Source organism: Nipponia nippon, unplaced genomic scaffold (assembly GCF_047370975.1).
Source record: "Nipponia nippon isolate SJK-2023a ecotype South Korea unplaced genomic scaffold, ASM4737097v1 scaffold_6, whole genome shotgun sequence".
In the NCBI taxonomy this organism is placed as follows: Eukaryota; Metazoa; Chordata; class Aves; order Pelecaniformes; family Threskiornithidae; genus Nipponia; species Nipponia nippon.
The window spans coordinates 8068310-8095725 of NW_028262380.1; the positions used below are offsets into that span (position 1 = coordinate 8068310).

The window sequence follows — 27416 nt, forward strand, 5'->3', positions numbered from 1 at the left end:
ACAGAATCTGGTCACTTTCTGTGCAAGGCTCCTAGGTTGATTCTTTAGTATTATTCTTTTTTTCTAGTTCTGTTGTATAAGTAGACTCAGAAAAATATTGACACTACCTCACTATCAGAATAGCTCAGTGCATGGAAATGCAGTCTTTAAAATATACTCTAATGTCATTTTGTAAAGTACTATTCTAAAAACCAGAGGTCTCTAGAACAAAGTCTTTTGTATCTCTGTATTCCAGCTCTGTTGAAGAGTGGATTACTGTGTAAAGTATCAGTACAATTTAACAAGACCTGCTTTCCTTTTTGTTTTTGAAGGACTTGGTAAATATTGAGATGTTTTTGACTGCTAAAGAAGTGGAAGAGTCATTGGAAAGGCAAGAGACTATGACTTGCTTGGCTTGGTGTCATGATAACAAATCCAGGCTCAGAAAAATGAAGGTATGAAAATGTAACATGTTTGTGTTTTGCTTAAATTGTTTTCTAAATGTTTTCTAAACTACTTGGACATTTGATGTGGTCAGTTGGGTTTAAATTATAGGTCTTGAATGAGGCCTTGTATAAAAGTAAGGACAGTAAGTACATAACGCTTCTCTTAAGAAGGCGTAGGTAGTTGGAGCTAAGCTAGCTCACGCAAGTGCCAAACCTGAAACTGAGTGATAGGTCATCTTACGGATGCAAGTGTTGTCTCAACAAATTATGCTCAAATAAAATAGTAATATTCAGTTGGTTTTAGTGTGATTTACAAACATCTAAATGCAGAAGTATGTAGTGTCTTGATGCATGTGAACTTACATTTATAACTCTCTGCATCCTGCTGAGAATATAACTCAGTTTATATATGAAGGTATCTTAAGAGTGAGATTAATTGATAAACCTCTGTCCTCAGGCTTAACACTGAGAGAAATTTCCTACAGATTTTTGTCTTCGTATTTTTTAAGTGTTGTATATAAGAAAACAAAACTTGAGTAAAGAACTAAGTTTCTGTGAGAAACTACTGTTGAAATGTTTTTTTCAAAAATATAAGCCGAGTCTAATCCAATAATAAACACAGCGAGTCTTTTTTTCTAGCCACTGAATACCATGACCTGAACATGCTGTATACTTGTTCCTATGCAGTTGGTTTAAATTTCCTTGTCTCTTAAATTCTGCATTTCAAAACATGCTGTAATCTTTTATAGGGCTTGCAGAAATCTGTTTTTAACTGGTATTAACCAAAACCCCTGCCTCCCTCAAAGATGTTTGTGTCTTATTTTTTAAACTACGCGCTTTCTTTAACCAACAATGTTTGAGTGCACTTAATGATAAGCAAAGAGTGACGTTCTCTGTCACTCAGGGGCGCCAAAATGAGAATGAACCGAAGATGGGACGCAAAAGTAAATCGGACAGTGATTACTCTAAAGAAAATGATGATCTTGTTATGGAAACCATTAAAGGAAAACCAGAATTGGTATGTAAACACTATTGCATAACTATACTGCTAAAAAAATCCCCCTTGTGTAATCTTAATATGTTAAGTAATATAAGAAATAAAATCTGAACGTCTTACTTTTTCATCACCAATCTTCCAACAAACAATAATATGGAAAAATCTTCCCTCTTTTTGGAAAACAACAACAACAACAACAAAAATCTATTTCTGCAAGCCCTACTCTTTTTTTTTTTTTTTTTTTAAAAAAACAACAAACAAAAACCAAAGCTAAGGCTGTGAGAGATTGGAGTTGGAAGAAGAGAAATCACTATGCTTCTTTTTGAAACACAAATAAACATTTCTTCTCTTTCTGGTTGCTTAGCTACTCATCAATGTTAATGTTCTAAAATCCCAGCCACCACCTTAATGCAAGCCTAATCTAAAAATTAAACTGTTACGTTGGCCTGGGAAAGCACGCAGTCCTATAGTCTTTACAGATTTGAGCTATCTAAACTCTTGTGAATAGCTGCTGTGGAATTGTTTGAAGGTATACAGGGTTGAAATGTATGCATCATCTGATTCTCTAGGGCTCTTTTCTTCTAGTTACACTCGTCTGCAGAACCCATACAGCCATTGGCTTGCAGCTTACTTGAAGATTCGTAAAAACAAATCACAACCTCTGAAGATTGTTTTGGGATGTGGGTTTTTTTGCTGTTGAAACACTTCAATGAAATACTAAGCCCTAGGATTTAGTATCATTAAAAATTAAACAGCTTAACCAATTTTTTTAGTAGAAATGAACTTAGCTAAAATTCTAAATGAGGGGTTTGTGTAGATTTGAATAACAGGGTATTTTAAAATAGTCCTATTTGAAAATTTCAAATAAAAGAGAAGAAATTTTTATTCTCTGCTAAACATGGGCTTGAGTACAGAAAAAATGCATCGTTGGAAAATAATTCATTTTCTATTCCTTAAACAACTATATTTTAACATGTGACAGAATGCATCACTTTTATGTTCAAATGCCTTACATTTCAAATCTTAAAACAAGCAGTTGTTGCAACGTGTGTATTAGTCACCCCAGGCAGTTAACTGATACAAATTTGGAGTTGCTCAAATTCCTACTGAAGTCACTGAGGAATTTTGGACAATTAACAAAAGGCAACTATTCATTGGAAGCATGGGGGAAGAAAACCATTTGCCAAATGGAGCAGGGTAACTCAAGGAATACAGTCCTTTTCAGGATTCAAAGGATTTTGGGTTTTCGTTGTTTTCTTAAGGTAATAAAACAGTTGACTGTGTCCCTATAAAGAAGCACAGTGACTTGTTCTTTTATGGGGGGAGAATCTTTTTCTTTTTAATTCCACGTATTCGAAGTTTTTTTATAGATTTTGTGAACTGGTGATGGAATTTGATTTAAAGGGACACTGTCAACTTCATTAGGCTTCAAATTTTACCTTTTTCCAAAACCAGGTAAATGCCATTTGGTTTTCTTGTTTGAGACTTGTTTCCAGCATGGCTTTTAGATGTTTGACAAGAAGAGCGGGATAGAAGTTTGAAGAAAGGGAGGGAGGGAGGGGATTGCAGCAACTTAAACCCTGTGCTGTTTTTTGTTAATACTGGGGACTTTCAAGATAGTGTTCAAAGACTTGTTTCTTCCTTGCAGTCTTCTGGGTAGACCTCTCTTGTCTAAATTATCACATAGCCCCAAACTTCTGTTGAATCTACTACTTTAAATTGTAAGAAAGTACAAAGAAACCACCTGTTGCTCTCACTTGCATCTCAGGTAATGATGCTTTCAGTCATTAGGAAAAAAGTTCATCCCTGCTAAATACGGAGGTTTTGAAGGAGGCAAGAGGAGGAGGTTTTTGTTTGCTTTTAGGGAATTCTTGTGCTGATGCCTTGTCCATAAAGTCAGCATTTCAACTTTTTTTTTTTTTTGCATGAATGCCTAAAAGCAAGCAAACATGGTTGCATGTTATTAACACTTTCTTCTTTGTTGTGCACATGTAGTACGTAACATAACTGTGCAGTGCAGTTTTGGCACCATCTAAGACTCTGTCTTGTCTTTAATCTCAGAGCTGTCTGGAGTTCAGCCTAAGGATTCAGGAGTTCATTGAACTCATTCGACAGAACAAGAGACTGGATGCTGTGAGGTATGAAATCAGGATGCTTACCAAACAATTTTCATAGCAAGATGGTATTATGCTTCATTAGAAACATGTGACTCTTACTGCAACCCCCAGAAGCCCCAGTGCTGTAAAGGATCTTACTAGTGTTCTGGTCAGTCTTTGGATTTAAGCTGGGGTTGAATATTTTTTTCTTAAATGCAAGGTATCATTCCACAGATGAACCTTTTTAAAAACTTAATATTGTCTCTGAAACTCTGCATCTTGTTGCTCTTCAAAATAAAAGTTTAGAAAATCAACCTGTTCTATAAAACAATTGTATTTTCTGGTGGCATACAATGCAATGAACACAGTTACCCTTAACTGATTTTCAGGAGGTACAGTTAGCTTCTCATAGGAACTCATTACTGTTTTAATCACAAAAAATACAGAAAGGTTAATGAAACGCCTATATAAAGCTTAACATTTCAATTTTGACTGAATTCTCTTCTACTTTACTATATTCATTAAACTTTTTGTTCTAAAGTTATGCGTTAGGCCAGGTTCACCTTTTGTAGTGAATGGATAATTTGGAGCTCTCTGTCACGTGTGTCCAAATAACGAGCTATGTAATGTTACCCCCACTCCCTTCCCCTGGCCCCAAATGAAGGACCCAACTCAATATCCATTTTCACCTCTTTTGAACTAATTCAGTGGGGGCTACTTTGAGAATAAAGTAACACTGCCCAAGGTGGTGTGAATCAGTAACAGAACTGGAGTCAGACCTCATCACTGCCTGACTTCAGCCACAGGACAGTCTTTCTGGCAATACTTAGAATATCAGCACATGAAGCAATTTATGCTTTTTAAGTTAGTGAACCTGATTTAAGGTGTTGGAATAATGTTCCAGGATAACACAGGAAACCAGTTCTGCTGAAATGAATGGAATTTTGATACTGGGACTATAAAATGTGTTGATAATTCTGATAAGCAGTGATCTTGCCAGCACCACAAAGTATGATGCAGGTGGCAGAGCTACTGGAGCTTACACATGGACACGGGAGAGAGGAACTCACAGCAGGTTCTGTTTTGTAAGACTGTTTAAACCTGGGGAGAGATGACAAGTTCTATGGCCAGACTTGAAGCTTTGCTGATACGTTGTGGTGATAACACCGTTGACGCTCAACATTTCTGACAAGTTGTATGTTAAGGAAGTTGCAAGTCTTACTGCCTTTAAAACCATCCTGAGTACTCCAGAAATTGAAACCAGCAGGAGGCTTGTATTTGTGGCAAAGCTCCTTTTTGGTCAGAGGAGCACAGAGCTATAGAAAACGTATGAAGTGTCATAACATAAGCACAGACTGAAAGTATTCTAGCTCATTCCCAAGTTTTAGATGTAGAAACTCTTCTGCAGGGCAAACCACATAACTTTTCTTGAATAGAATAGGTGAGAAAGACTTAGTTGTTTAAAAATGAGGATGAAGGAAGAGGTAGTACAAGTATGTGGAGAGGCCAGTCTGATATTAACCCCACCCCCAAAGTTAATCATCTTAAGTTTTAGGGTTATTTCCAGTTGTTATTTCTAATTTCATTCAAATGTGTTGCTTGTTTTGAGCAAACTCCTGTCATTCCTATGTTGCCCTACTTGCACCTAAATCATCGTTGTCCCAGTCTATGCAAATGTGCAATCTGATAAACTCCAGCAAATTTTAATGTTAATAATTTAAAGAAAAAAAAAACCTACATGCTAGCATTTAGCTGTGTGCACTTACCCTTTGACAGAGTTCTCAAATCCTAAGGAATTGTCAGGTACTTAAGAAAAGGATGAAAGACACTCAACAACATTATCTGTCTTCTGAAGCCCTTGGTGCTCTTTATATCCAACAAATACTGTGCCTTTGTGCCTTTAGCTTTATTCTCTGGTAAGTTTGCTTCTTTGCCAAATGTGCAGTCATGCATCTTAACAGTGAGTAGTCCATGCTCTAAAAACTATTTTCTTTGAGCTGCAGCTTCCTTATGTAGCTTGGAAACCAGAGGGCAGGCACAGAGCTGAAATAAGGAGATAGGCTGAGAACTGGGACAAAGTAGATAAGGTTATTCTGTATTTTATTGTTGTTGCTGGACATTTGTTTCCCTCCGATCCCTTTTCCACATCAGAACTGGTAAAATTTGCAAGTTGTCAGCCCTCAAGAGGACCCAGCACTCTTGGCGTGGAATAACTTTGTGCTATCGTAGCCTCTGAGGTTTAAAACTTACAGCTCCTATCTACATTGCAAATAGGCATCCATATTGAATGTTGTTAAGGGTGAAGCATGTATATTCCATATACCTATTGAAATTCAGTGTTGACATATATTTTATACTCACAATTATAACTTGCCAGTCATAACAATGCTGTTGTAACTTCATAACTTCTTGTAAAATGAAAAGGAGCTACAGAAGTCCTTCTATGTCATAATTCACTGCTTTTTAACAGGGTGAGTTTTGATAATTTTGTAACACTCAGAGTTCAACATCTCAATGCTTTCCTTAAATAATGTGGCTTAAAAATGTTAGTTTTCACCATTTTGTTCTACTTTGCTTCAAAATAAATACGTAATGAATGAGGGAATATATGTTGGGAAGGTGTAGCATAAATCTCATTGCTTCTTGCGAACCGTTGCAACTTCTGTTTTTATTAGCTTGCTTCTGTTAAGTGCCTGCAGCAGGATTCTTTCAGTATTGTGTCCGTGGTGCAATAAATAGGTCAGGCATCCATTAGAAAGCAGAGAAAGAGGCTGTTTACCAAGTAGTTTCCTGTATGAGTGGAACTCGGAGAACTGACACTTTGTTGAAACGCAGCTGGTGTTTAAATAAGTTTGAAAGCTTTGCTTACTGCCTGCTGAGAACCTCTAAAGTGACATATTGCTTTTAGGATAAAATTGATGTGAGCTTTAAAAATATACATCTTATTTAATAAATGTTGGAATTTCTGTAGCTTTTTAGAATATGAGTACAAACAGACCTTCCTCTAAGGTAGTTTATCAGAGTAGTCTTGGAAGTGCAAGTTTCAAGAATGTACAAAAACTATTTCTTGAATACAAAGAGTCAATCTCTTAAGCTTAAGTACCTCACAACGTAGCCTTTAACTTCCACAGTCTCTCTAGGTTTTTTTGTAAAGCTCATATCATTACAGTAACCATGAATGACTGATGACACTACTTTCACACTTTTGGGGCTCTCACTAATTTCATTCTGGGAAATCTGACAGCATTCTGCTACTTTGCCCTTTACGGGATGCTAGAGATACACAGAGTTCTTAGCTAAAAGCTTAACAAAACACCCTGTGCACTTCTTGTTCTTGGGATATAAAGAACAAAAGGAGTCTGATGATGTGCAGAGTTAGGAGAAAGTGGCCACAGTCTATTCACTTTAGTAAACTTCTCTCCTACGGGGTGAATAAACGGAGTTTGTTCCTTTATTTTTATTGTGGGGTGGGGTTGAACAGGTATATTAAAAATAATAATAAAACTTTTGAGCACTTTAAGTATAAATTTTGCTAGTAGTCATAATGGTCTCCGCGATAAAGGCATTCAGGCACCAGTCAGAAAGACTGAGCAGAAAGAACAAGTCCTTTCTTGGTAACACCTTATGTTTGTGTTCAGTTATTGCTACTTCCTGATCAATATGTTCATCCTTGTATTCAGGCGTATGTAGATGTACGCATACACACTGTATAGCTTATGTACTTTTTTTAACAACTTAATGTACCCTTAGTAGACAATAAACTGTAAATCATCAAGTCTTTATAAATACCCTTTCATTCTTGGATTTGTCAAGTACAGTATGTCTGCTGTACCTGCTTGGGCTAGAGGAACAGCTATTTCAAACAAAAGACGATGGACTTTGTCCCCAGAGTTTAGAGAATCGTTCTGGGATTTGAAAACCAAAATTTTCTACCTATTACTTTGATCTGTCATGAGAATTTCGTTAGTGGTTTCAGTGATGGTCCACTAGTCATGATCTTAAAAAATAATTTGTAAAAAAAATTTAGCCCCTTGCTCTAGCTGTACTGACTCGTGTGTGCTAATGGTGGTAAAAACATTGTAAATAAGCATTGTAAGGTTCCTATATACCTCCAAGACCATAACATTTGCACGAAGAGATGGAAATAGCTGAATGAAAAGGGAAGGGGTGAATAATGGCACGAGGGCAAATAAGGTGTTATTGAAATGTTGTGCGTTCCTGAGTACTCACATAGTACTGTTTCTTGCTTCCCAATCTAAAAAAGACTTCAGAGTGCTATGAATTAATGAACTTGCTTCTCTTTTAAAGGGTATCTTGCTTCATTTTGATTTCTCTGTGTTGGCACCCAGAGGATGAAGTTCAGACATTAGCATGGCAGGCTTTGTGGGAAAACTTCCTTGTTTTCTTAAGGGGCATAGGCCAAGGGAAAGTCAGGAGACGAAGACTAACGGACGGTCACTTTAGAAAACCTAATTCCTTCTGGCTGAGCCCAAAATGGCTGCCACATCCCAGGGTGTTCAGCCCTTTGCAAATAATGGAAGTGTTGGATTGCTGAGCACTTCTCCTTTGAATGGCTAGCACACACACAGTGATTATATATCGTACATACACAAAACAAAGTGTTAATTCTAGCTTTTCTTGAACATATACAGTAAATGTGGTCAGTATTTGCCTTTTGCACCTCAGGGCCTTCCTGTAAGTAAGGGGGAGGTATTGTTGAAATGCTGTCTGTAAGAGCAAATAGTCAAGGCCTGACAGGGGGTAGGACCACAATGTTAACAGGGCTGGTGCAAAACTGAAGGTACCACTTCTGTTTTAACATCGCAGAACACAAGTGCACAGTGATCAGGTTTCTTTAAGATGATTTTTTTCCTCTTCTCCCTCATGCATGCACACACAGTAATTTAGCTTAACTGGTAGGTCTGAATTTTTTTGCTTTGCCTAAGCTTTTTTTTAAATAGCGATCGCTTTCATCTGCAGCTCTGCACTAGCACTTATTTTAGCTTTCTTCCAGTATGTCCAGGCTGCCTAGTCTCTTCTCTCAGGCCATGGGTTTTGTACTTCTGCTCTCGTAACAGTAATCACCTGGGGAACGATATTTACATTCCTGAATTGCTCACCCAAAATAGGAAGCTGGGTGGAAACAGTCTGTCCTACATAACTTCCATTGCTTCCTGGCTTGGGTGGGAGAGGAAGTAGGAGTACTGAAACACTGCTAAAGAGACTGTTCTCATGGTATTGATGACCTAAGTGTGGTTAGTGGAACGCAGAATTGGGGGGAAAAAATAAAATACTTATCTAGATTTTTTTTTTGTTAAACTCAACCCATGAAATGGGCAATTGGAAAATACTGTATATCCCTAAAAGTAACTTGTAACTTTAAATAGATTGTAACAAAACTCTTTACCAGAGTACTTCAGAGATTACTTGGTATCTTCCCCATAATACAAACTGTGGAGAAAATACGGGATAGGGAAGACTTTTCTACACTTACGGAATTCCAGAAATTCAATATAGTGCTGATTCTGTACTCAGTCTACTGTGCAACATCTGTGCACCACTGGAAACAGGCGCTTTTAGCAGAAATGCTGAACTAATCGTCCAGTTTAAAGACTGGAGGGTTTTCCTGTACACTTAAACTCAAAGTGAGAATTGATGATCTGAGGAAGACTAGACAGGGGAGGCTTTCATACAGTAGTTGAATATCCTTATAAGCTGGTAATAATTCTCTGGTTTCTTAGTATTAATTTCCTGAAAAATACTAAAGTTTGTATTTTTGCTTTAAATATGTTTCTGGTAATTCCATCACTTCTTTCAAATATCCAGGTTTTCAGCCTTTTGTGTGTATCTCATAATCAGTATGTGTTACAGTATCAAAACTTGTACTGAAGTTCTACTTAATTTTTTACTTCTGTGGCAAAAAAATTAGCTCTTAACAAGGTGTTTTCTACTACATTACCCTGCAATTTCTTGTAGTCTGCACAGAAAGTGATACTGCCTTCTAGCCTATACAAAAAAAAATATCATTTATTCAAAAGTAAACATTCTCTCAAATGTCAGTATAAACAAAGTAGATATTTGAACACTCTTGATGTTTAATGGTTTGGAATAGCTGATTATCAGACTGCATTTATCTCACTTGCGAGTATATGCCAAAGGGAGTAAGTGTGATACATTGAGCTTGCGTAAGCAGAGAGACTTTTAATAATCATGGATCTGTCATTCTAGATGTAGGTGAGGTAAGACTTCATGCTACAGTAAGAAGTTCTGGTTTCTAAGAAGTTACGGTGTGAAGTTGCGAATTCTTAGTCATTCTTGCATTCGCAGGATGTATTTTTTCAAGCCTTTTAAACCTTTTGGAGTTGATGTATTGAGAGCAGAATCTAGTTTTTCTCTGAAATCTTACCTAATTATGTACATTTACTTGATTTGGAAACAAGGCTATATGATAAAGCTATAAATCCTGTATTTCAGACACGCAAGAAAGCATTTCAGTCAGGCTGAGGGAAGCCAGCTGGATGAGGTTCGACAAGTGATGGGAATGTTGGCCTTTCCTTCAGACACTCATATCTCCCCCTATAAGGTAACATTATGTTTGAAATGCAGTGGTACAGCAGAATAATAAAATACATGTTGCAGTTCTTTTTCCTTACAGGAAAACGCATTGGTAATCTGAAGATCAAATGTCGTTCTAATTTTACTTTTTAAAATCCACCTTTATAACAGTCCTTAATTTTAATAACCAGCCCTGGCCTGTAGATTAATCCAGGCAGTATTTGTTTTGTTGCAGTTGGAACTTAATAGTAAGGAACAGATTTCTACTGAGCTAGGCTTACCGCAAACCCAGCACTAAAGATGTGTGGGACTGGAAGCATGATATGCAAATATACAGCAAGAGACAGAAGATGGGGAAGTACAAAGAAAAAAAACAGAGAGGTTTGTTTTAACACACTAGGCTGTGGCCTTAATACACTAGCAGCAGTTCTTAATTCCACTTCTCAAGTTACTGTTCTTCTGGTGGTTGGGATGAAGAAAGGAAAGATGATTTGAATTATCTGAACGCAGTATTTTTGATGCTTAAAAGTAAGTGTTCATTTATTTGGATTATACAAATTAATGCAGATGTTCGTAGTAATATCTACATCTAAATTTGAATCAAGCAAAATTCATAGGTAGTTACCATTTCTGCAGATTTTGAGTTTGTTCTGTGGTCATGTGCTAATTCTCTTCGCTTTCTTTTTTTAACTTGGCATTAGAGGCAGAAGGTAGACAAGAGTTGAGCTGGCAAAGCAAGACAAGAATCCTGTGAAGTGCCAAGCCAATATGTGGCAATGCCAGTATAAGCATGTTTTTTAAACAATTGATGATGAAATCAATGGTTTAACAAAACTAACACAAAAAAACCCCAACAACCCACAGAATTAATGTGAATTTCTTTGCTAATCCTGGAGTCCTAGAAGGATCCTGGTATTTTGGATTCCACATTTGATGTGAGTTAAGAGCATAAATGATAGATACGTTAGAAGACTGGGTGCAAGACGGAGCTTATCATTGTTTTAGTAGTGAGAAAGAAATAGGCAGGAAATAAAAGCCCTGTATTTCGTTCTAAGGGCTAGTTTGAACAGAATATTTCAATGAAGGAGAGCAAGGAGAAAAGCTGGTATTTTTTCATGTGCAACCATACAATTGGAACAAATTCCCTACTACTTTTTATGGATCTGACTTAAAACATTCTAGTTCATGGAAGTTATGTTTTGGGTCCTCTAATAATTCCCTAGATAAAGAGAATCATAGAGTGCACGCTTTTTTGGAGATACCATTAACGTGTTGACTAGGAGTTCTGTGCATAAATGGCTTCTTAAAATTGCTTTAAGTAAAACTACTTTTAAATCTGTGAGAAAGTTTGTCAGATCATAGTCTCTCTAATCAATTGATTTTTATTAATCCAAGGGAAGAAGCATCTTCTATAACCAATGAATGCAACTTTCTCTAGCTTGTCATCCTATCTTTTAGGACTTTAAAGAAAACGTATTTAATGTTGTGGCAAAACAAGCTATTTTCTTTTGATATGCTTTGAACAAGCTTGTGTAGCTGTGGCTGGCATTATTCCAGTGGGACATTTAGTAAGCTGCTACTTTTGTGTCCCATCACCTATCCCCTTAATCATAAGCTTTTCTTAATCATTAGTCGTGCTTTATCTCTTTATTATGGATCTGTTGTAAGCTCTCTTACCTCATCCCAAGAATTGCCTTAAGGTCAGAACAAAAGCTTCATCCTGGAATTCTGGGAACGTTCTGTCCTTAAATAGGGCAGGTGATAGAGCAAACAGACATGCAGTCTGGTGGCAGAAACAGTGCTTTTGGATAAAAGTTCGCAGGCCAGTCTGATCTTCTTGGGGCGGAGGGATTCCAGGGGACAGGCTACAACAAAAGGTAATGCTGGAGTCTGTCCTTCTCCAGTGTCTCTGCTTGAATGAACAGGGAACTGAGCAGAGGCAGAACGAGCCAAGGCGATACAGAGCGAAGCATAAAGACTAGTGTCTACATCATGGTAAAATCACTGCCTGGTAATTTTGGTATAACATGCTTTGAATTTGATGCTGCTACTCAGTATATTGTCTGTCACCAAGTCTCTGATTTTCTTTAAAAGCCTGTTGTATAAACTAAACAATATATTAAAATACATTATTGTTTCTCCTAGTTGCCTCAAAGTGTAGCATGCACAGTTGATAATATGAACTTATTTCTAAGATGAACGAACATTGTCACTTCTCATGAGCAAAATGCAGGTTATGGATACAAAGGAGGAAGGGCTGCTAGCAGAAGAAAGGATTAGGTTTTTGCCTGTATATGTAACATAACAAGTATATTTTCAAAGGCTCTTCACTTCTTACATGACTCCCTCACAGCATTACTTTTAGGATTCAATATATCCTTGACCTGTGTGTTTAGTTCTTGCTTCCATGAAAAAAACATCCTTGCTTTAACTACCGTTACCCATTTTTTGGGTAACGCACAACATTACAATATATAGTAAAGAAATTTGTCCTTAAATGAATAGCTTACCTAAGCTTTTTCTAACCTGGGGTTGTGCCAGCTCTTCAAACAAAATTCTGTAAACGTTATGTATTACAAAGAGGTATCAGCAGAATTAGCCCGACTTGAGGTAAAAAACGCCTCTGACTTTTTTCAATGTTAATGATTCAGAGGCTATAGAGCAAACATTCCACAATACGAATGTTGCTTCGTAAGTAGGCCAGCATTCTAGAAAACTAAATGCAAGAAATAGTCTTACCAGGATTTACATACCTTAATTAGAACATTTGGTAGATGACGGAGGGAGATTGAATATTGTCATACCAGCTATTTTAAGTAATACTTGATTTAAATCATATTTCTAGTAAAGTAGCGTTAAAAGGTACTTTCTAACCAAGTACAGTCATACTATGTATTAGCATGTATACTTTTATTTTGTGGTGGATTCAGTGTAGTGAGTTTTGCACAACTTACCACTCTCAGGCTTTTCCCCTCGGGACAATTAGACTGAAAACAACTTATAGTTGTGTTGTTTTTTAACAGGATCTCTTGGACCCTGCTCGATGGAGAATGCTGATCCAACAGTTTAGATATGATAACTACAGACTACATCAGCTGGGAAACAATTCTGTTTTTACTATAACACTCCAGGCAGGCCTTTCAGCTATAAAAACACCGTATCCTTTAATGCAGATACTACTGTTGAGTGCAAAGAAACATTGTGTGGGTTTGGTTTTTTTCATTCTATGGATGCTTTTCAGAGAGCTCAGAGGAAATGTGACACTTGAATATTTTTGCTCGTGAGTTGTTTAAATAGAGTATGAATTGGTCTCTCAATTAAATTGAGGAGAGATTATAATAAATGTCATTATGGTTTAAAAAAACAAAAAAAGCCCAAACCAAAATTTTAAGGTGAAATCTGCATTGTGTTTGCATACTAGGCTATCTTTCCATGTGTCTTAAGTTAGTGAATATATGTGCAAAAGTTAGTGAGCTGGGTCAAATTCATTATTTTTTAAGCACTTACACACAAATCTACCCTATCTGTTTCTATGTGGATATTCAAATATATCCTGCATCTTTTGAAATCTACTTGAATTTGCTACACGCTATGGTGTATTAGAGGAGGACTGGTGCTACTGAAGTGTTCTGCATCAGACACTTTACCTGTATAGGGTGCCAGAGACTTGTTGCTTACTCTTGTTCTCTGACACAAAGCAAGCACTTGATTCTTACATGTACACATTAAGCTTGAATCAAATGGTCCTGTACATTCCATAGCCTAGGCTATATTTGCACGGTTTACTATCTTTTTTCCAATGTACGTCATTAACTAATGGTTGTTGCATTCTGTGGTGGTCGTTCCTTAACTTTCTGTTAAACAGACAGTGTTATAAAGAGGATGGGAGCTCAAAAAACCCAGACTGCCCTGTGTGTAGCAAATCCCTGAACAAGCTGGCTCAGCCTCTGCCTATGGCACATTGTGCCAACTCCCGACTAGTCTGCAAGATTTCGGGGGATGTAATGAACGAAAATAATCCTCCTATGATGTTACCAAATGGATATGTCTATGGATACAATGTAAGTGTTGAAATCAATGACTTGCTGAAGTCTAAAATAGCAGCGGTTATAATAACTTTCTGGATCAAAATAAGAGCTTATCAACTCAGTCAGAAAGCTAGAAGTATCTTCTACATTAACAGAAGAAAAGTAACTTCTTGCAGTAATTTTTAAAGGACTGTATATTTATGTGATTAAATTGGTCTTCAAAGAAGCTGATGTCTGATTGAATGTATGAATTCATACCATGAAATCAAATGGTGCTGGACATCTTTCCCTCTCGAGAGTGATAATGTAGAATAAGTAACTTTTCTGGGGAAAGATATTTTGACCTCAGACTATAATACCATTATTTTTTTAATTAAAAGAAGTTTATTTACTAAACAGCTAAATAATGCTTTGAGTTACTATTGTGAATATTATCTTTTGCTTTCACTCTTTTTCAGTCTCTGCTTTCTATTCGTCAAGATGACAAAGTAATTTGCCCAAGAACCAAAGAAGTCTTCAACTTCTCACAAGCTGAGAAAGTCTACATCATGTAGGTCCATAAAACACGTGATGAAGTGCCGCTGGAATTTTGACACAGTGTATATTGGCATACCCTGTAAAGGGGGGGGCCTTAATGTGTGGCAAAGAAGCAAAACCTGCCACCTTGGGGATCAGACCTGTCGGTGGCATTATTGTTTCTTGCGACCAAAGATCAATGAGCAACAATAAACACTCTTTAAAAAAAAAAAAAAAAAGAGAGGAATTATGACTTAAGTTTGTACTTGAATAAAAACAAAAACAAATTTTGATTGTTAAGGTTTTGTAACATAAGGTCAAAAATTGGACTCTTCTCAAAAGTACTTTCGTCTTCTAAAGGATAACTTTCTTTAAAGATGGACACTTGCACTGGGGGAAAGTGACAACAGATTTGAAATTAAATCCATTTTTCTTCCCTCTTTTTCACAATTGTCCAAGACCCTTTTGTTATCAAATATTTCAGTACTACCAATATGTTCTCCTTTAAGCTCCTCTTTGCCTTCTTTATGATCCTCTCGTGAAGTAATCCTGAACAAGAATTATGTAACTTATTTCCATGGGAAGATGTTGATGTCTTTGACCCAAGACTGGCTTCTCTGGAGGATCAACTAGGGACTGGTTTGAAGGAGCATGAAGTCTTTTTCCAAACCCAAATATTTTAAGGAGGTTGCATAAGTATCAAGAGGAACTGAGAACATTTCAGGCAAAATCCAATGCTTGTTTAAATGTTCTTTTTCCAGTCTACCATAGTGTTAAAGTCCTTCTAAAGTTATTAGTTATGTGCATAGGGTTCAATATGAAATCATTAGTGCTACTGCCTTATTTCTTGCTTTGAGAATGTACTCACATGAAAATGAGCTGGTATTCTTAAGTGTTGGGCGAAGTTTCTGAAGATGCCTTGCAGGATGATTACATAATTTTAGGGTCTAAATAGTATTCATTACTGAAACTAATAGTTCAATTTTAACAACTACAGAACACATCCTTACGACTTTTCAAAAGAATTAAACCATTGTAGTTTAAACAAAACCATATTGTAGAGGTTTGTATTTAGCGCTTATTTTTGCATGTTGATGTTGATTAGCTAATAAAAGATTGTAAATGTAAAACATGTTAATAAAAATTGTTTTCCATTCCTTGATTATATAAAATTAGAAAGCTGCTTTGTATTTAAGTGTAAAAAAATTAACTCTTTCATAAGGGTCTTTCGTAAAAGGAGTGTAAGTTCCAAGTGTTGTGTTTTAGTGGTCTGCAAGAATAAAAAGCAAACAAACAAACAAACAAAACAAAAACCACCCAACCAAAACACCACCACCACAACCATAAACGTTGTTCTTCAGGCTCCAAAACGAGAGGGTTGCTTTAAACTTTTCATATTTGAGCAGTATGCTCCCATCTACGTTCCTGTCGTATTTTTTTCCGTCGCTTCCTTGAAGGCTGCCTGATGTCCTAGAGCCTTCTGTTAGAGGTTTTGAGGGAGATGCTAGGTGTGAGGTTTTGATGTGTGCCTGAGTGCTTTAAAGAAAGCTAACCAGGAATGCTGGAGGGACCACAACTTCTATTCGTGTTCGACACTTAAACATCACAGATATGCAAGCTGATTGTGTCAGCCACTCTGAAACTAAATACAGTGGGATTTCCAGTGAGGTGTGTCTGGAAAGGTTCCATTTTCAGTAGGCATGCGTTATTGATGCCTCTGAAGAGGTATGTCTGGAACACTGCAGCGCTGCCAGCTTGGCCGAGACCCGTGCTCCTGCACTCGCTGCCCGAAGGGGCTCTTTCCCTCCGTGTTTTCTGAAGCGGCAGTTTTAGCGATTCCTTAGAGCGAAAGCAGTGTGCCAAGAGTAGGTGGGGGCAGATAACGAGAGAACTTGCATCAGGAACTGGAGTTAGTGGCTATCGGTTAAGCAGTAACCGATCTCTTCCTTCCTTCTGGGGTAAGAGTTGAAGCATCGTCCCCTCGGAAGGGGAGAGGCCATCACCCTGGGCAGCAGCATCTGTTTTTCTTTGGCAGACTATTCACAGCATCACAGCAGAAGGGCAAGGATGACTTTGAGAATGGCAACCTCGCCTTTCCCTGCTTTACAGAAACACGTAAAAGTCCAAAGCAGGGAGGAAGGGGCAGATTTCTTATCAGCCCCGAGGAAATGCATGGTAACTACACAACAATAACTACACAACAATCGTAGGGCATGGAAATTGTTGCTTTTGCTTCCCTAAGTACTAGTTAGAGCTGTGGTTTCCTGAACTTTCAGCCCTTTTTGCTTTCTGTGGCCTAAGCAGACTGGTAGAGAAATCCACGCTCCCAAAAAAGCCAGTTTGGGAAGGGAGGGGAGGAGAGCAGGGGTTCTACAGCAGGAGGGGCTCCCGTCATGGGCACTGTCACTTCAGAGGGCCGGGTGCCACCAGGAGGTCCCTGATGGTGCGTTACAAAGAAGGTGCTGCAGAAGGAGCCTGGGGAGCTTCAGCTGTTTGTTAGCTGTGATTGCTCACTTTAGAAACCTGCCATCAAACCACTTATTCTGACTACAGCGAGACCCGTTTGCTACAGGCAGTCATAGCCTCCTGGCTGACCCCTGTGGACCGTGTCCAGTACGTGCCCCTATAGGCTGGCTTTCCTTCTCAAGCTTGCTCCGGCGCGGCTTTAGAAGCCTTCCAGCTTTATGAAGGTCAGATGTGGTGGCAGGGCTGGATTGCTTTGGTGCAGCTTGGAGTTCTGGTTTGCGTTCCCTGACTGCTTTCTGCAGCCTGGAGCTCCGAATCCGACAGAGGTGTCAGTTCATAGCTCCTACCACGGGTGGCTTCAGACATCGAACCAAGACCAGTACGTGACTCATAGTGCGTATAAACTTACTGCCCATAAACGCTATTTTAATAACTGTTCTCTCACTGCGTTGATCCCTGCCTGTGGGTATGCTGAGAAGGGGACTTTGAAAGTGTGGTTTGTACAACACTGGTAGAGGTGCGGCGGGGTTATAGAGTTGAAAGTTTGGGTAAAGATCTTGTTCAACCTGTCTCATTCTAGCAACATCTTGCATAGCAGTAAGGTTGTAAAATATAGGGTGGGGAATCAGATATACATAACTAGATGTGGAAACTTCAACAAATATGCCCGTAACTGGCTATATAGAAACCAAGTCTTTTCTGCGAATTGTACATCTTCTCACGTTACAAGCGATGCCTGTGTTTCATATCAATCCAAAAGTGGCCATCGGCTGCTGTAGATGAGATTCCTCGTCTTTTTTATGGATATCCTGCATTAGAATCATAGAATCGTTTAGGTTGGAAAAGACCTTTAAGACCATCAAGTCCAACCGTTAACCCAGCGCTGCCAAGCCCACCACTAAACCATGTCCCTAAGCACCACATCTACACGGCTTTTAAATACCTCCAGCGACGGGGACTCAACCACTTCCCTGGGCAGCCTGTGCCAGGGCCTGACTGCCCTTTTGGGAAAGAAGTTTTTCCTAATATCCAACCTAAACCTCCCCTGGCGCAGCTTGAGGCCGTTTCCTCTCATCCTATCCCTTGTTACTTGGGAGAAGAGACCGACCCCCACCTTGCTCCAGCCTCCTTTCAGGCAGTTGTAGAGAGCAATAAGGTCTTCCCAAGAGATCATCTCAATGCCTGGCAGTGTGCTGAGGTGGAAGACAGAAGACAATCCATTTATTTCCTTGAGGGTACCGGTTACTGCCTGTACGATGAAGGACAGCCTTTTGAAGTGGAAGGCGTTGATCAGTAAAGTGAGGACTATCTGCTCGCCAGATCTGGCTGAGCTGTAAATGAACCATGTGCTTTACTGTGATGTTTTTTCAGTCTTGCCAAGCAATTTAACAAAATGAGACCTGAGGCTCTGGATTTTGGTTACGGTGTTCCTGTTTGAAGGTAACAGTATGTCCCAGTTGTGGTCAGGACAGGTTTCTCTGATTTCCAGTTAACACGGAGGTTAAGATTTGCCTTAACCTTTCCTTCTATTTGTTGTGGTCCAAACCCCTCGTCTAAATGCTGAAGATTCTCCAATATTGCGAAAGGAGGGAGAGGTATTGGCAGCTGTTCACGATGCCATGGGCTTCTTCGATACCTGTTTCAGCTTGAAGTACTCCGTTACCTACCAGGCTGAGAAGGGTTCAAGACGCTGAGATCGCAGCTCTTTGTAGGTTGGGAATAGTGAAGCTGATACCATGGTCAGGCACAACATTTTGCAGGAAGACTGATGGTGGGGTTTGGGGTTTTTTAAGATTACCAGCATGTCCTTTCCTACTCATTAATAAGATTACTTCTTGGAAAAAAAGTTTATTCGGGAGAGGAAGAATGAGAAAATGATGTACAGCTGGTAAGCTGCCAAAGGGAAGTCTTTGAGCATTCTTAATGTTCAAAGATTATTAAAAAGCAATCTTTTGGCTTGCCTTTTTTCTGCTTCGGGTAGCCCGAGCAGAGTGTGCTGGGAGACGCACCGAGCACTTTATCAGGGCACGCTCTGAGACCCGTGCCTACGCGGTGATATCTTGTGCACTTGTTCTCTCCTGTAGCACAACAGAGAGGTCACTTGGTGTAACAAAATGAGCATTTAGATCTCTTCCGTCCTGTTTTCCCATGTTCTGTAATGAGCTCTCAGCCTCTGCTCAGCATCTTGTTTCTTCCTGCTATGGCTGAAGTCTGCAGCACGATGAACGCTGTCCCAGCGGCAGGCTCGGGGGCCTTTTTGCCCTCCCTGTTTCAGCCTTGTACTCCTTAGGCCAGGGTTTCTGGTTGTATTCTCCAGCATACTCCACCCTGAGGGCTATTTTGGGGGGTTTTCCTGGCTCTGAGCAGTGATTTTTCTGTGGTGTGACTCTCTGGCATTTGGTACAAATAATCTGTGAAGGCAAAACCAAGTTTTGGTGACAATGTGCTGTCCCAGACGTCTAGCTCCGTGCTTTCTGAATTAGTGCACCAAATTAACCCCAGCCCAGATCAACAGGATAGTTGATCAAGTCTGATCCTTGAACAGATAAACCGCAAGCAGTTTCTTCTGGTCATTGAATGCTACAGTAACCATTTGTTTCTGTTTGATGATGAGGGGCATCTGCAGGTTAGATAGTGACCAGCACCTCCTTGCCGTGGTGCTTTTCTGAAGATTTGGTGTCTAGTTGGTTCTGCAGTACGTGTAATTCCATTTTTATTTATTTGTTTTAAAGAATTGGCCCTGTTAATTAAGTTTTCATGAAGTTTTCAGCAGCTCAACTTTCTCTTGGTTTTAGGAAGAGATCTAGGATGGGCAGAGGTGGACAGCAGAATTTCTTCTTATCTCTTTACTAACATAGCTTCTCACAGCCAGGCAGGTTCTGTAAGTAGAGTCAAGTCTCTCTGGCACACAGTCAGGGGGAGAAAACTTGCGCTCACGGCCAGCAAGAGGGAGCAGGGAGCCACAGAGCCCAGATAGTGTTGGATATGAGGGCTGAAGGCGTTTTTTGGCATGACAAGGGGTAATGGTTTTAAACTAAAGGAGGGTAGATTTAGACTAAACACAAGGAAAACAATTTTCGCGATGAGGGTGGTGAAACACTGGAAGGGGTTGCCCAGAGAGGTGGTAGATGCCCCATCCTTGGAAACCTTCAAGGCCAGGTTGGACGGGGCTCTGAGCAACTGATCTGGTTGTAGATGTCCCTGCCCACGGCAGGGGGGTGGACTGGATGGCCTTTAAAGGTCCCTCCCGACCCAAACCATTCTGTGATTCTGTGACAGCTACGGAGCCAACACAAAGTAGTTCTACACTATAGCTGGCTTTTTTGAGAAGTTCAATGCCTATCTGAGCTAGTCGTTGAAAAAAACCTCATCTTAAGAGATCTAGACCTGATTTCAGTTTGAACTGAAGTTCTAAGACTTCTTTGTAAACGGAAGGTCTTCATTTCAAAAATGAAATTAGTCCTTATCGTTGCTAGCTAGCAACAAGTTAATTTCACTGAGGAGCTCACAGTTTTGAATAAGAGGGAACGGCAGGAAGGTACGGCAGGGGAGGTTTAGGTTGGACATTAGGAAAAGACTCTTCACCCAGAGGGTGGTGGAGCGCTGGAACAGGCTCCCCTGGGAGGCGGTCACGACACCAAGCCTGACAACATTCAAGGAGCATTTGGGCAACGCCCTCAGACATACGGTGTGAATTTTGGGGCTGTCCTATGCAGGGACAGGAGTTGGACTCGATGATCCTTGTTGGTCCCTTCCAACTTAGGACATTCTATGATTCTATGATTCCAAGATATTTCAGACTCCACCATAAAATCCTGCTATTTGGCCATGTTAAAATTACCACAGATCTGTATCCTAAGCCAGAGGAGATCAGCTGTAGGATGATTTGCACCACAAGAAAAACAATAGGAAATAGCAGAACAACGAGAAATACAAAAGGCTGCTGAAGAAGAAAAGCTGTTTGGTTTTACTTATTGAAAATGGGTAGAGTTAAGAAATGCTATCAGCCAGCTATCTTTCAAGGAGATTAAAATGACTGCAGACGTTTTTAAAAGTGGAGGAAAACAGGAAAAAGAGGAAAAAATGAACATGAAACTACTGTGTGGTGGAGATCCAGACTGGATTACAAAACTACACCCAGCACCTTGCTGCTCGCGGCTAATAAAGATGGCAATGACGTTCAACATCGGTGGGGAGGGAGGTACACTGAGAAAAACAGAAATAACTTAGCAACATGGAGGTGAAAAAAAGTGTGCGCAAGTGATAGAAACCAAGGGATCGCTCTCCTGGAACCGTTATTGGTTCAGCCCTAATGGAAAGAAGCTGTTCTGGTATCCAGCCCGGGGATGGTATCACATGAATAGAGGAGAGCCTCTACTGCAGTCACGGGTTTTCAAGGAAAGGGGAAAGAAAATCAACCTAAAGGAGAACTCTAAGTGAGCGTGAAGGGGAGATGTTTACTGAGGATAATTACGCCATACCACCCTGATGACCACTGTTAGTAAGATGAGTCTTCTCAAAGAAAATCCAGCTGCAGTGCAGTATTCCGTGTGATGACATTAGCTAACAGCTGGAGAAGACGGGAATTGGAAATTGCATGAGGATCTGGCTAAGGAGATAGGGTAAAAGGTAGTGTGAAGGGCAGGGTAACTGATGGGGTTCCTCAGGGATCTGTCGTGGAGCTGATACATCATTACTGATGTTCCACAGTAAGCAAGTATGTGCTGATGGGACAACAACAGTAGCAAGCCTCAGCCCAGAGGGTGCTGGAATATTACACAGGAAGAAAAACAGGTAGCCTTGAGGAGTGGACTAACAAATAAACGAGATGGTTTTAGCGCCCGAGTTCATGCAGCTGTTGATTAGGAGCTCACCTGAGAGAGCCCTCGTTATACACCGTGATCATGGAGGGCTTTGAGCCTCCCACCTGCTGCACTTTGAAACAGAGAAATGCAACCCTAACCCGGGGCTGCCACCGGGATGAAGGAGCGAGGGCTGCAAAGGGCCTGGTGCTGCTCTGCTGGAAGCTGGAGTACGGTGCTGTGTGCCCACGTCCGTATCTCTGCGCTGAAGCTGGAGCAGAGGGAGCACGGAGCTGGGTCAGTGGAGTGGACCACAAGTCCCTTCCCAGCCCAGCCAGCTCAGGATAAGACATTTCCTTAATTCCCAAATTAATGAGGCAAACAAAAACTGGTTAAGTGGGGGATAACACCCGAGGGCCTGGAACCTACATCTGTACCCACTCCTTTGACCCTATTTCCTACCCCATAAGATTAACTTTTACGTTGTGCACTCCTCAAGGAAATAGTTTTATCACCCCACCGAGCAGAGGAGCAGATTTTCCCAGGGAGCTCATCTGAGTTCCCAGCCACGACTTTTTCCTGAGGGAGCCAGAAGGAAGAATGAGGAGAGAAAGATGATAAAGTCTATTCACTTCAGGACAAAAAGATCATTAACTAACTTAAATATTTTGTTCCCCACCCATGGAGATCAGGCAGGATCATATAGACAAATTCCCCCAAAGGAAATAAACAGATAATAACATCAGTAGACAATTTCCTTTTCCTTCTTTGCAAACCACAGCAAGACAAATCGCTCAGAAGAGCCAAGACCAGAGCTGTGGGAAGTTCTTCAGGGTGCACGTGCGTACCCCATATGGAGACGTCTCCTCTGTTTAAAGTAGCAGCTTTAGGCACTCAAACCGCAGCAGTATTTTATTAAATATTGAAGTGAGTCAGGGGGGAATTGGTCTTAGGAAAGCTCAAGTTGCCCTGAATGCAGTCATTAAGGAAAATATTATATAGGGCTCTTCATGACATTAATTCTTCCCAGGCAGACCATCATCCTGGCGTTGTGCTAACTTCTCAGCTGGAAGCAGGCCCGCTCCCCCACCGCTATCCCCTGCTGACAAATTGCTGTGCACACCCCCACAGGCAGGTTTTCAACCATCGCCTGCTGGTTGTTGCCCCTCCTCGTTTTGGAAGACTGGGTGGTTCCTCGGCATAAGCTGTTTTGCTACGTGGTGTGGGAGAAGAGGCTGGTTTTCCATCAGGATCATGACATGATTTTCTGTTTTAAGCTGCGCACACTCGGGTCGCCATCTCGTTGTCCCGCTCGTCTGTGCACAGGATCTCATGGCCACCAGAAATTATTTGATACTATCCGTGGCCACCGGGAACATCAGTTTACAGGGCTGACTTCCACCGTAGGAAACTGAGAAGGATTCAGGCCAGGCGGTGCGGTGAGGCACCAGGAGAGCGTCTCCGTGGGCGGCTGCTGGAGCGAGGGGAGAAGCAGCACTGGCTTGCGCTGTCTCCCTGCCAGCTGCAGAGATACCTGAGCAGCATGAGGATAAATGTTACGGAGAGAAGGGTAATCTGCAGCACTGATCAACTTAGTCTAGTGTAGTATTCCTGTTTCAGGAGTATCGCAGCCTGCTTCCCCATCCTGTTTCTGGAGTCGGCATGAGGCTTCAGCAGAACAGGCTTGAAGCCTCTGGAGTCTGTAAGTGGATCTCGCCCTCAAAGCGTTTGCATCCTCTGGGTACGGAGGGTGCCTGGAGCAGCCACGCTGCTCACCTGCGTGCCTGGAAACCGAGACAGAGCCGGCTCCAGGAGCAACAGCCCAGGGACGGGGTGAATACCATCGAGTGTGGGATCTCATCTTGTTAGATGGTCAGGCAGTGAAGAATGGATGGGAATTGGTGTTGCTGATGCAAATCTGTTGGGCCTTTTTTTTTTCAGGAGCACTTTGTAAATGTTGATCTCAGATACACAAATGCTCTGATGATCCAGACTTTGTGCTGTCTGTTGACTTTGAGTTTCACTGCCATAGCCATTGCCAGCTCTCTAGCTTCAGTGATGCATTATCCTACTTCAAAAAACAGTGAATAAAAAGGGTGATGTTTTTATACAAGAGCTAATCAGTTTAACTACTAGGTGTAGAAAAAAGCACCGTAGCTACAACTGAATTGCTGTTCTGCTCCTTCAGTGAATAACAGACCTTCTTTGACACAACTATCGTGTCTTAATTTTTATAATAATTGGAAAGAATGTCACCTGCCCTGTTAAGAAATTATCCTACCCTTGGCCAAAACATATGGCCTATCTCTGCGTTTGGAGCCCTCCTCTGAGGAGGTAAAATTAAGAATTCCTCACTGAAGTAAGATTAGCAGTTGCCGCATCCAGAAATACCTCTCTTATTCTAAACCAATTAGCAAAGGATAATGACCGGTTTCTTTGCATCAGGAAACCATAAATAACATAGCCTGTGATCTCTGTGTTTGAGGATGTGAGATGCATTTTGATTAAATTTTGATTTGAATAAGGTATTTGTCTTCATTTCTTCCCTCCACACCTTGTATTTCCAGGAACAGCATGAAAAAAAATCAGAGTGCTGGTACCATTTTTGTCATCCAGGCTGAAGAAGCCAAGAAGCAGCTTTGGGCCAACGAACCTAGCACTGAACCTTCAGGTGTCTATTGAAAAATTACTGTTACAAAATAATACCTCCATCTAGAATGACAAGTTTAAAATTAATTCATATTTTCATTATTTCACCCCATAAGAAAAACCAAAACATCAAAATTGTTCTAGCAGCTAGAATAAAGATTATGGCCTGGTTGCACATTGAAAGCAGCAAAACAGAGCTTTGGGCTCCCCCAGAAAGTCTCACGCTCAATGGAAGTGATACTACATTGTCTAGGCTAAAACGTGAAGTCTCGTAGAGCAACAGCTTCTTGCATATTCTGAAATCTCATGCAAATCCCATTAAATATACTGGTATGGATCGATTCTGTTAAAATCCCAAAGATTAAAAACGCAACCTCACAACTTCATCTGCTCCAAGCAGTCCTCCCTGTGGTGGGCAGATAGAGGGGCTGCTCTTACGGTTTCCACCATTAGAGGAACCTTCCCGTCACCCTTACCTGTCCTTCGGTAACTGTGTCTTCAGGTTGGGAACATTCTCGGAAACTTACAGTAGTTGCTTTTAACTCGCGGACTCTTCAAAGTGCCACAATACCCTTTCTCTTAAACTCAGTTTGCAAAATACTCTGCCTCTATCCTGTCCTCTCTACTGGATCCACTGACAGCTTCACAGCAGGAGTCGCCAGGGCTCCTGCTTTAACATTACTGAGTCACCGGGTTTTTCATGTCCTGCCACCTCTGTTTTGTGTAAAAAGTCTTCTCCGTAGCGGAATGCCTTCCAGAAGAGCCCGGAGCGACAGATCTCCAGTGTCCTCATTTTAGATGTCGACTCTCAAAACTATTTACAATGCAGAGTTGTTCGGTTAGAGCACATCTGTCAGAAAAACATCATCACGAGACAGAGAATCTGTTTCCTCACTGCTAAAATATGTGCCTGGTTCCCAGTTTGAATTCCTCTTTTGTTTCTTGTGTTTTTCGCTGCTATACTCAAGATCATTTAATATGTGATATTTTTCCCTGAAGATCCTTTTATTTTATGAACAAGTTACCTCTCAGTAATCACAACTGATTTAAATCTTTACTTATAGGCGCTATTGCAGCTATTTCTTTTCTGCGGTTTGTTCTTGTCATTGATTTTTTTTAAAGAACTTTGGAAAATTGATATTATTTTAGTATTGCCCATGCTGCTTACACGTTTTACAGAGGTAAATGTCCCCCACTTACAGCTTTTCGTTATTGCTCTGAAACTGTTTAACCCTGCTGTTGCCAGCCTATGATTCGATGTAACATAGACGTATTTGAAATACGCGGGTGGTTCTGAAATAGTAAGAACTGCTGCTTTTCTAGGCAGTAAATCCAGAACATGGATCAATGTTAAAGTATTGCTGTGCAGTTTGAGGCCAGTTACCTATGATACTTTCAAAGAGACAACGTGGTGCATTTTTGCAACCTGTGCATTTGTTTTCCGAAGCCCTACAAACAGGTTTTTATTGCACCATTTGAAAAAGAGCCCAAGCACTGATACAATCACATGGAGATGAGAGAAATCATATTGATTGTAGATAATCTGGATTCCTTGCCTGTAGTAAGCAAACTTACGCTGTGTTTACACACATGTAAGCGGACTTCTCAGCGTGTCCACCATGTGCTCTGGAGCTGCTTTAACCAAGCGGTGGTTATGGTGCCCCGGAAGCATTTTGGCAACTCAGTTGTGATTTCAGTTCACCAGCGTTGACCTTTCAGGAAAGAGCCACTTCTCTGCCAGGTGCAGTTATTTCAGTTTCAATATGAAGGGAAAGAGAAGTTTTTTCACCAGCTTTTTGGTGCAATCAAGCTTCTTTCATTAATTTCTTAACAAGGCCAAATATCTTCCATGCCTTTTTTAATTGACTTAAGAATTTGGGGGGGGTGGGGGGGGGTGTTAGTTTTACTTTGGTTTTGGGGGGTGGTTTTGTTCATTTTGTTGGGGTTTTTTTTGGTGGGTGTGTTCATAAAAGGCAAAGTGTGCCACTAGAAACTATTAATGCTTCCCTGTTTTTCTGAAAGTTTTACTGCATCCATTTTCCTCTATAAGCACGGGGAAAGCAGTGAGTCGTTCTGCTTGGAAAATGCCTCCACCTTCAGTGCTGCCTCAAAGCAAAGTGTTCTCTTTTTAATTGTCATTAAAAGTAGTTTCCTTGCTGTGCGACTCAGGAATGCCTTCTTCGAATTAAACCTCTTCTTTGCCTATTTTATTCCACGTTAGAGCCTCTGATCTGTTTAAAGACTTATTCCTGGCCTGGAAACAGTGTGGCCTTGCACGGAGACAGAAGATGCAACAAGAGAATATGTGAGAACGTGGTGTGAGCGGAGTTCTTAAGCAACGTTTTTTATTTTTATATATATGCGTGTGTGTGTATGTATATATACAGATAAATATAATGTGCCACATTTTTATTTATGTGGATATGCACAGATATACTTATATGTACGTGTGTGTATACACGTGTGTGTGTACATATAAAAACCGTGATTTCCACCTTTGCTGAGCCCCCGGCACTCGGATCCCCTCACAGGTCATCCCTAAGGTCCTGGATCTCGCCGCCAAACCCCTTGCCACAGGTCACCGCTACAAGCCTGTAAGTTCAGATCCTAGACTTGAAAAGCAAAATGAAAAGAAAAGACCTTGCTGGGAGCGGAGGCGATTTGCTCCCTGGCAGGACACGCTGAAGCAGCCCGGCGGGTGCCCGAGGCGGAGCTGTGGGGCCCAGGCCGGGCGGCCGGGCCCGGCCCGCCTCGCCGCCCGCCCGCAGCCGCTCCGCCATTGCCACCTGCTGGGCGCTGCGGCCTAGCGCAGCCCCGGCCGCGGCAAGCGCCGGGGAGGGGAGGGGGCTGCTGCCCCGCTGGGCCTCGGCCCCAGGGGCCTC

General features: G+C 40.8%; 1 protein-coding gene across 5 annotated transcripts in view; it reads left to right on the forward strand.

The window, feature by feature from the left end:
• The window catches only part of MAEA (macrophage erythroblast attacher, E3 ubiquitin ligase), a 53475-nt gene extending 37701 nt beyond the window's left edge, over nt 1–15774 (forward strand). For 4 of the 5 annotated variants that reach the window (XM_087735992.1, XM_087735990.1, XM_087735995.1 and 1 more), the window contains exons 4-10: nt 312–434; nt 1330–1443; nt 3484–3560; nt 9993–10101; nt 13097–13230; nt 13939–14134; nt 14560–15774. In XM_087735992.1, coding sequence (XP_087592118.1) covers nt 312–434; nt 1330–1443; nt 3484–3560; nt 9993–10101; nt 13097–13230; nt 13939–14134; nt 14560–14655 — 849 coding nt within the window. In that variant the 3' untranslated portion in view covers nt 14656–15774. The remainder of the gene's footprint in view (nt 1–311; nt 435–1329; nt 1444–3483; nt 3561–9992; nt 10102–13096; nt 13231–13938; nt 14135–14559) is intronic. The other variant, XM_087735993.1, reaches the window with a different exon arrangement.
• The last annotated feature ends 11642 nt before the right edge of the window (nt 15775–27416 follow it).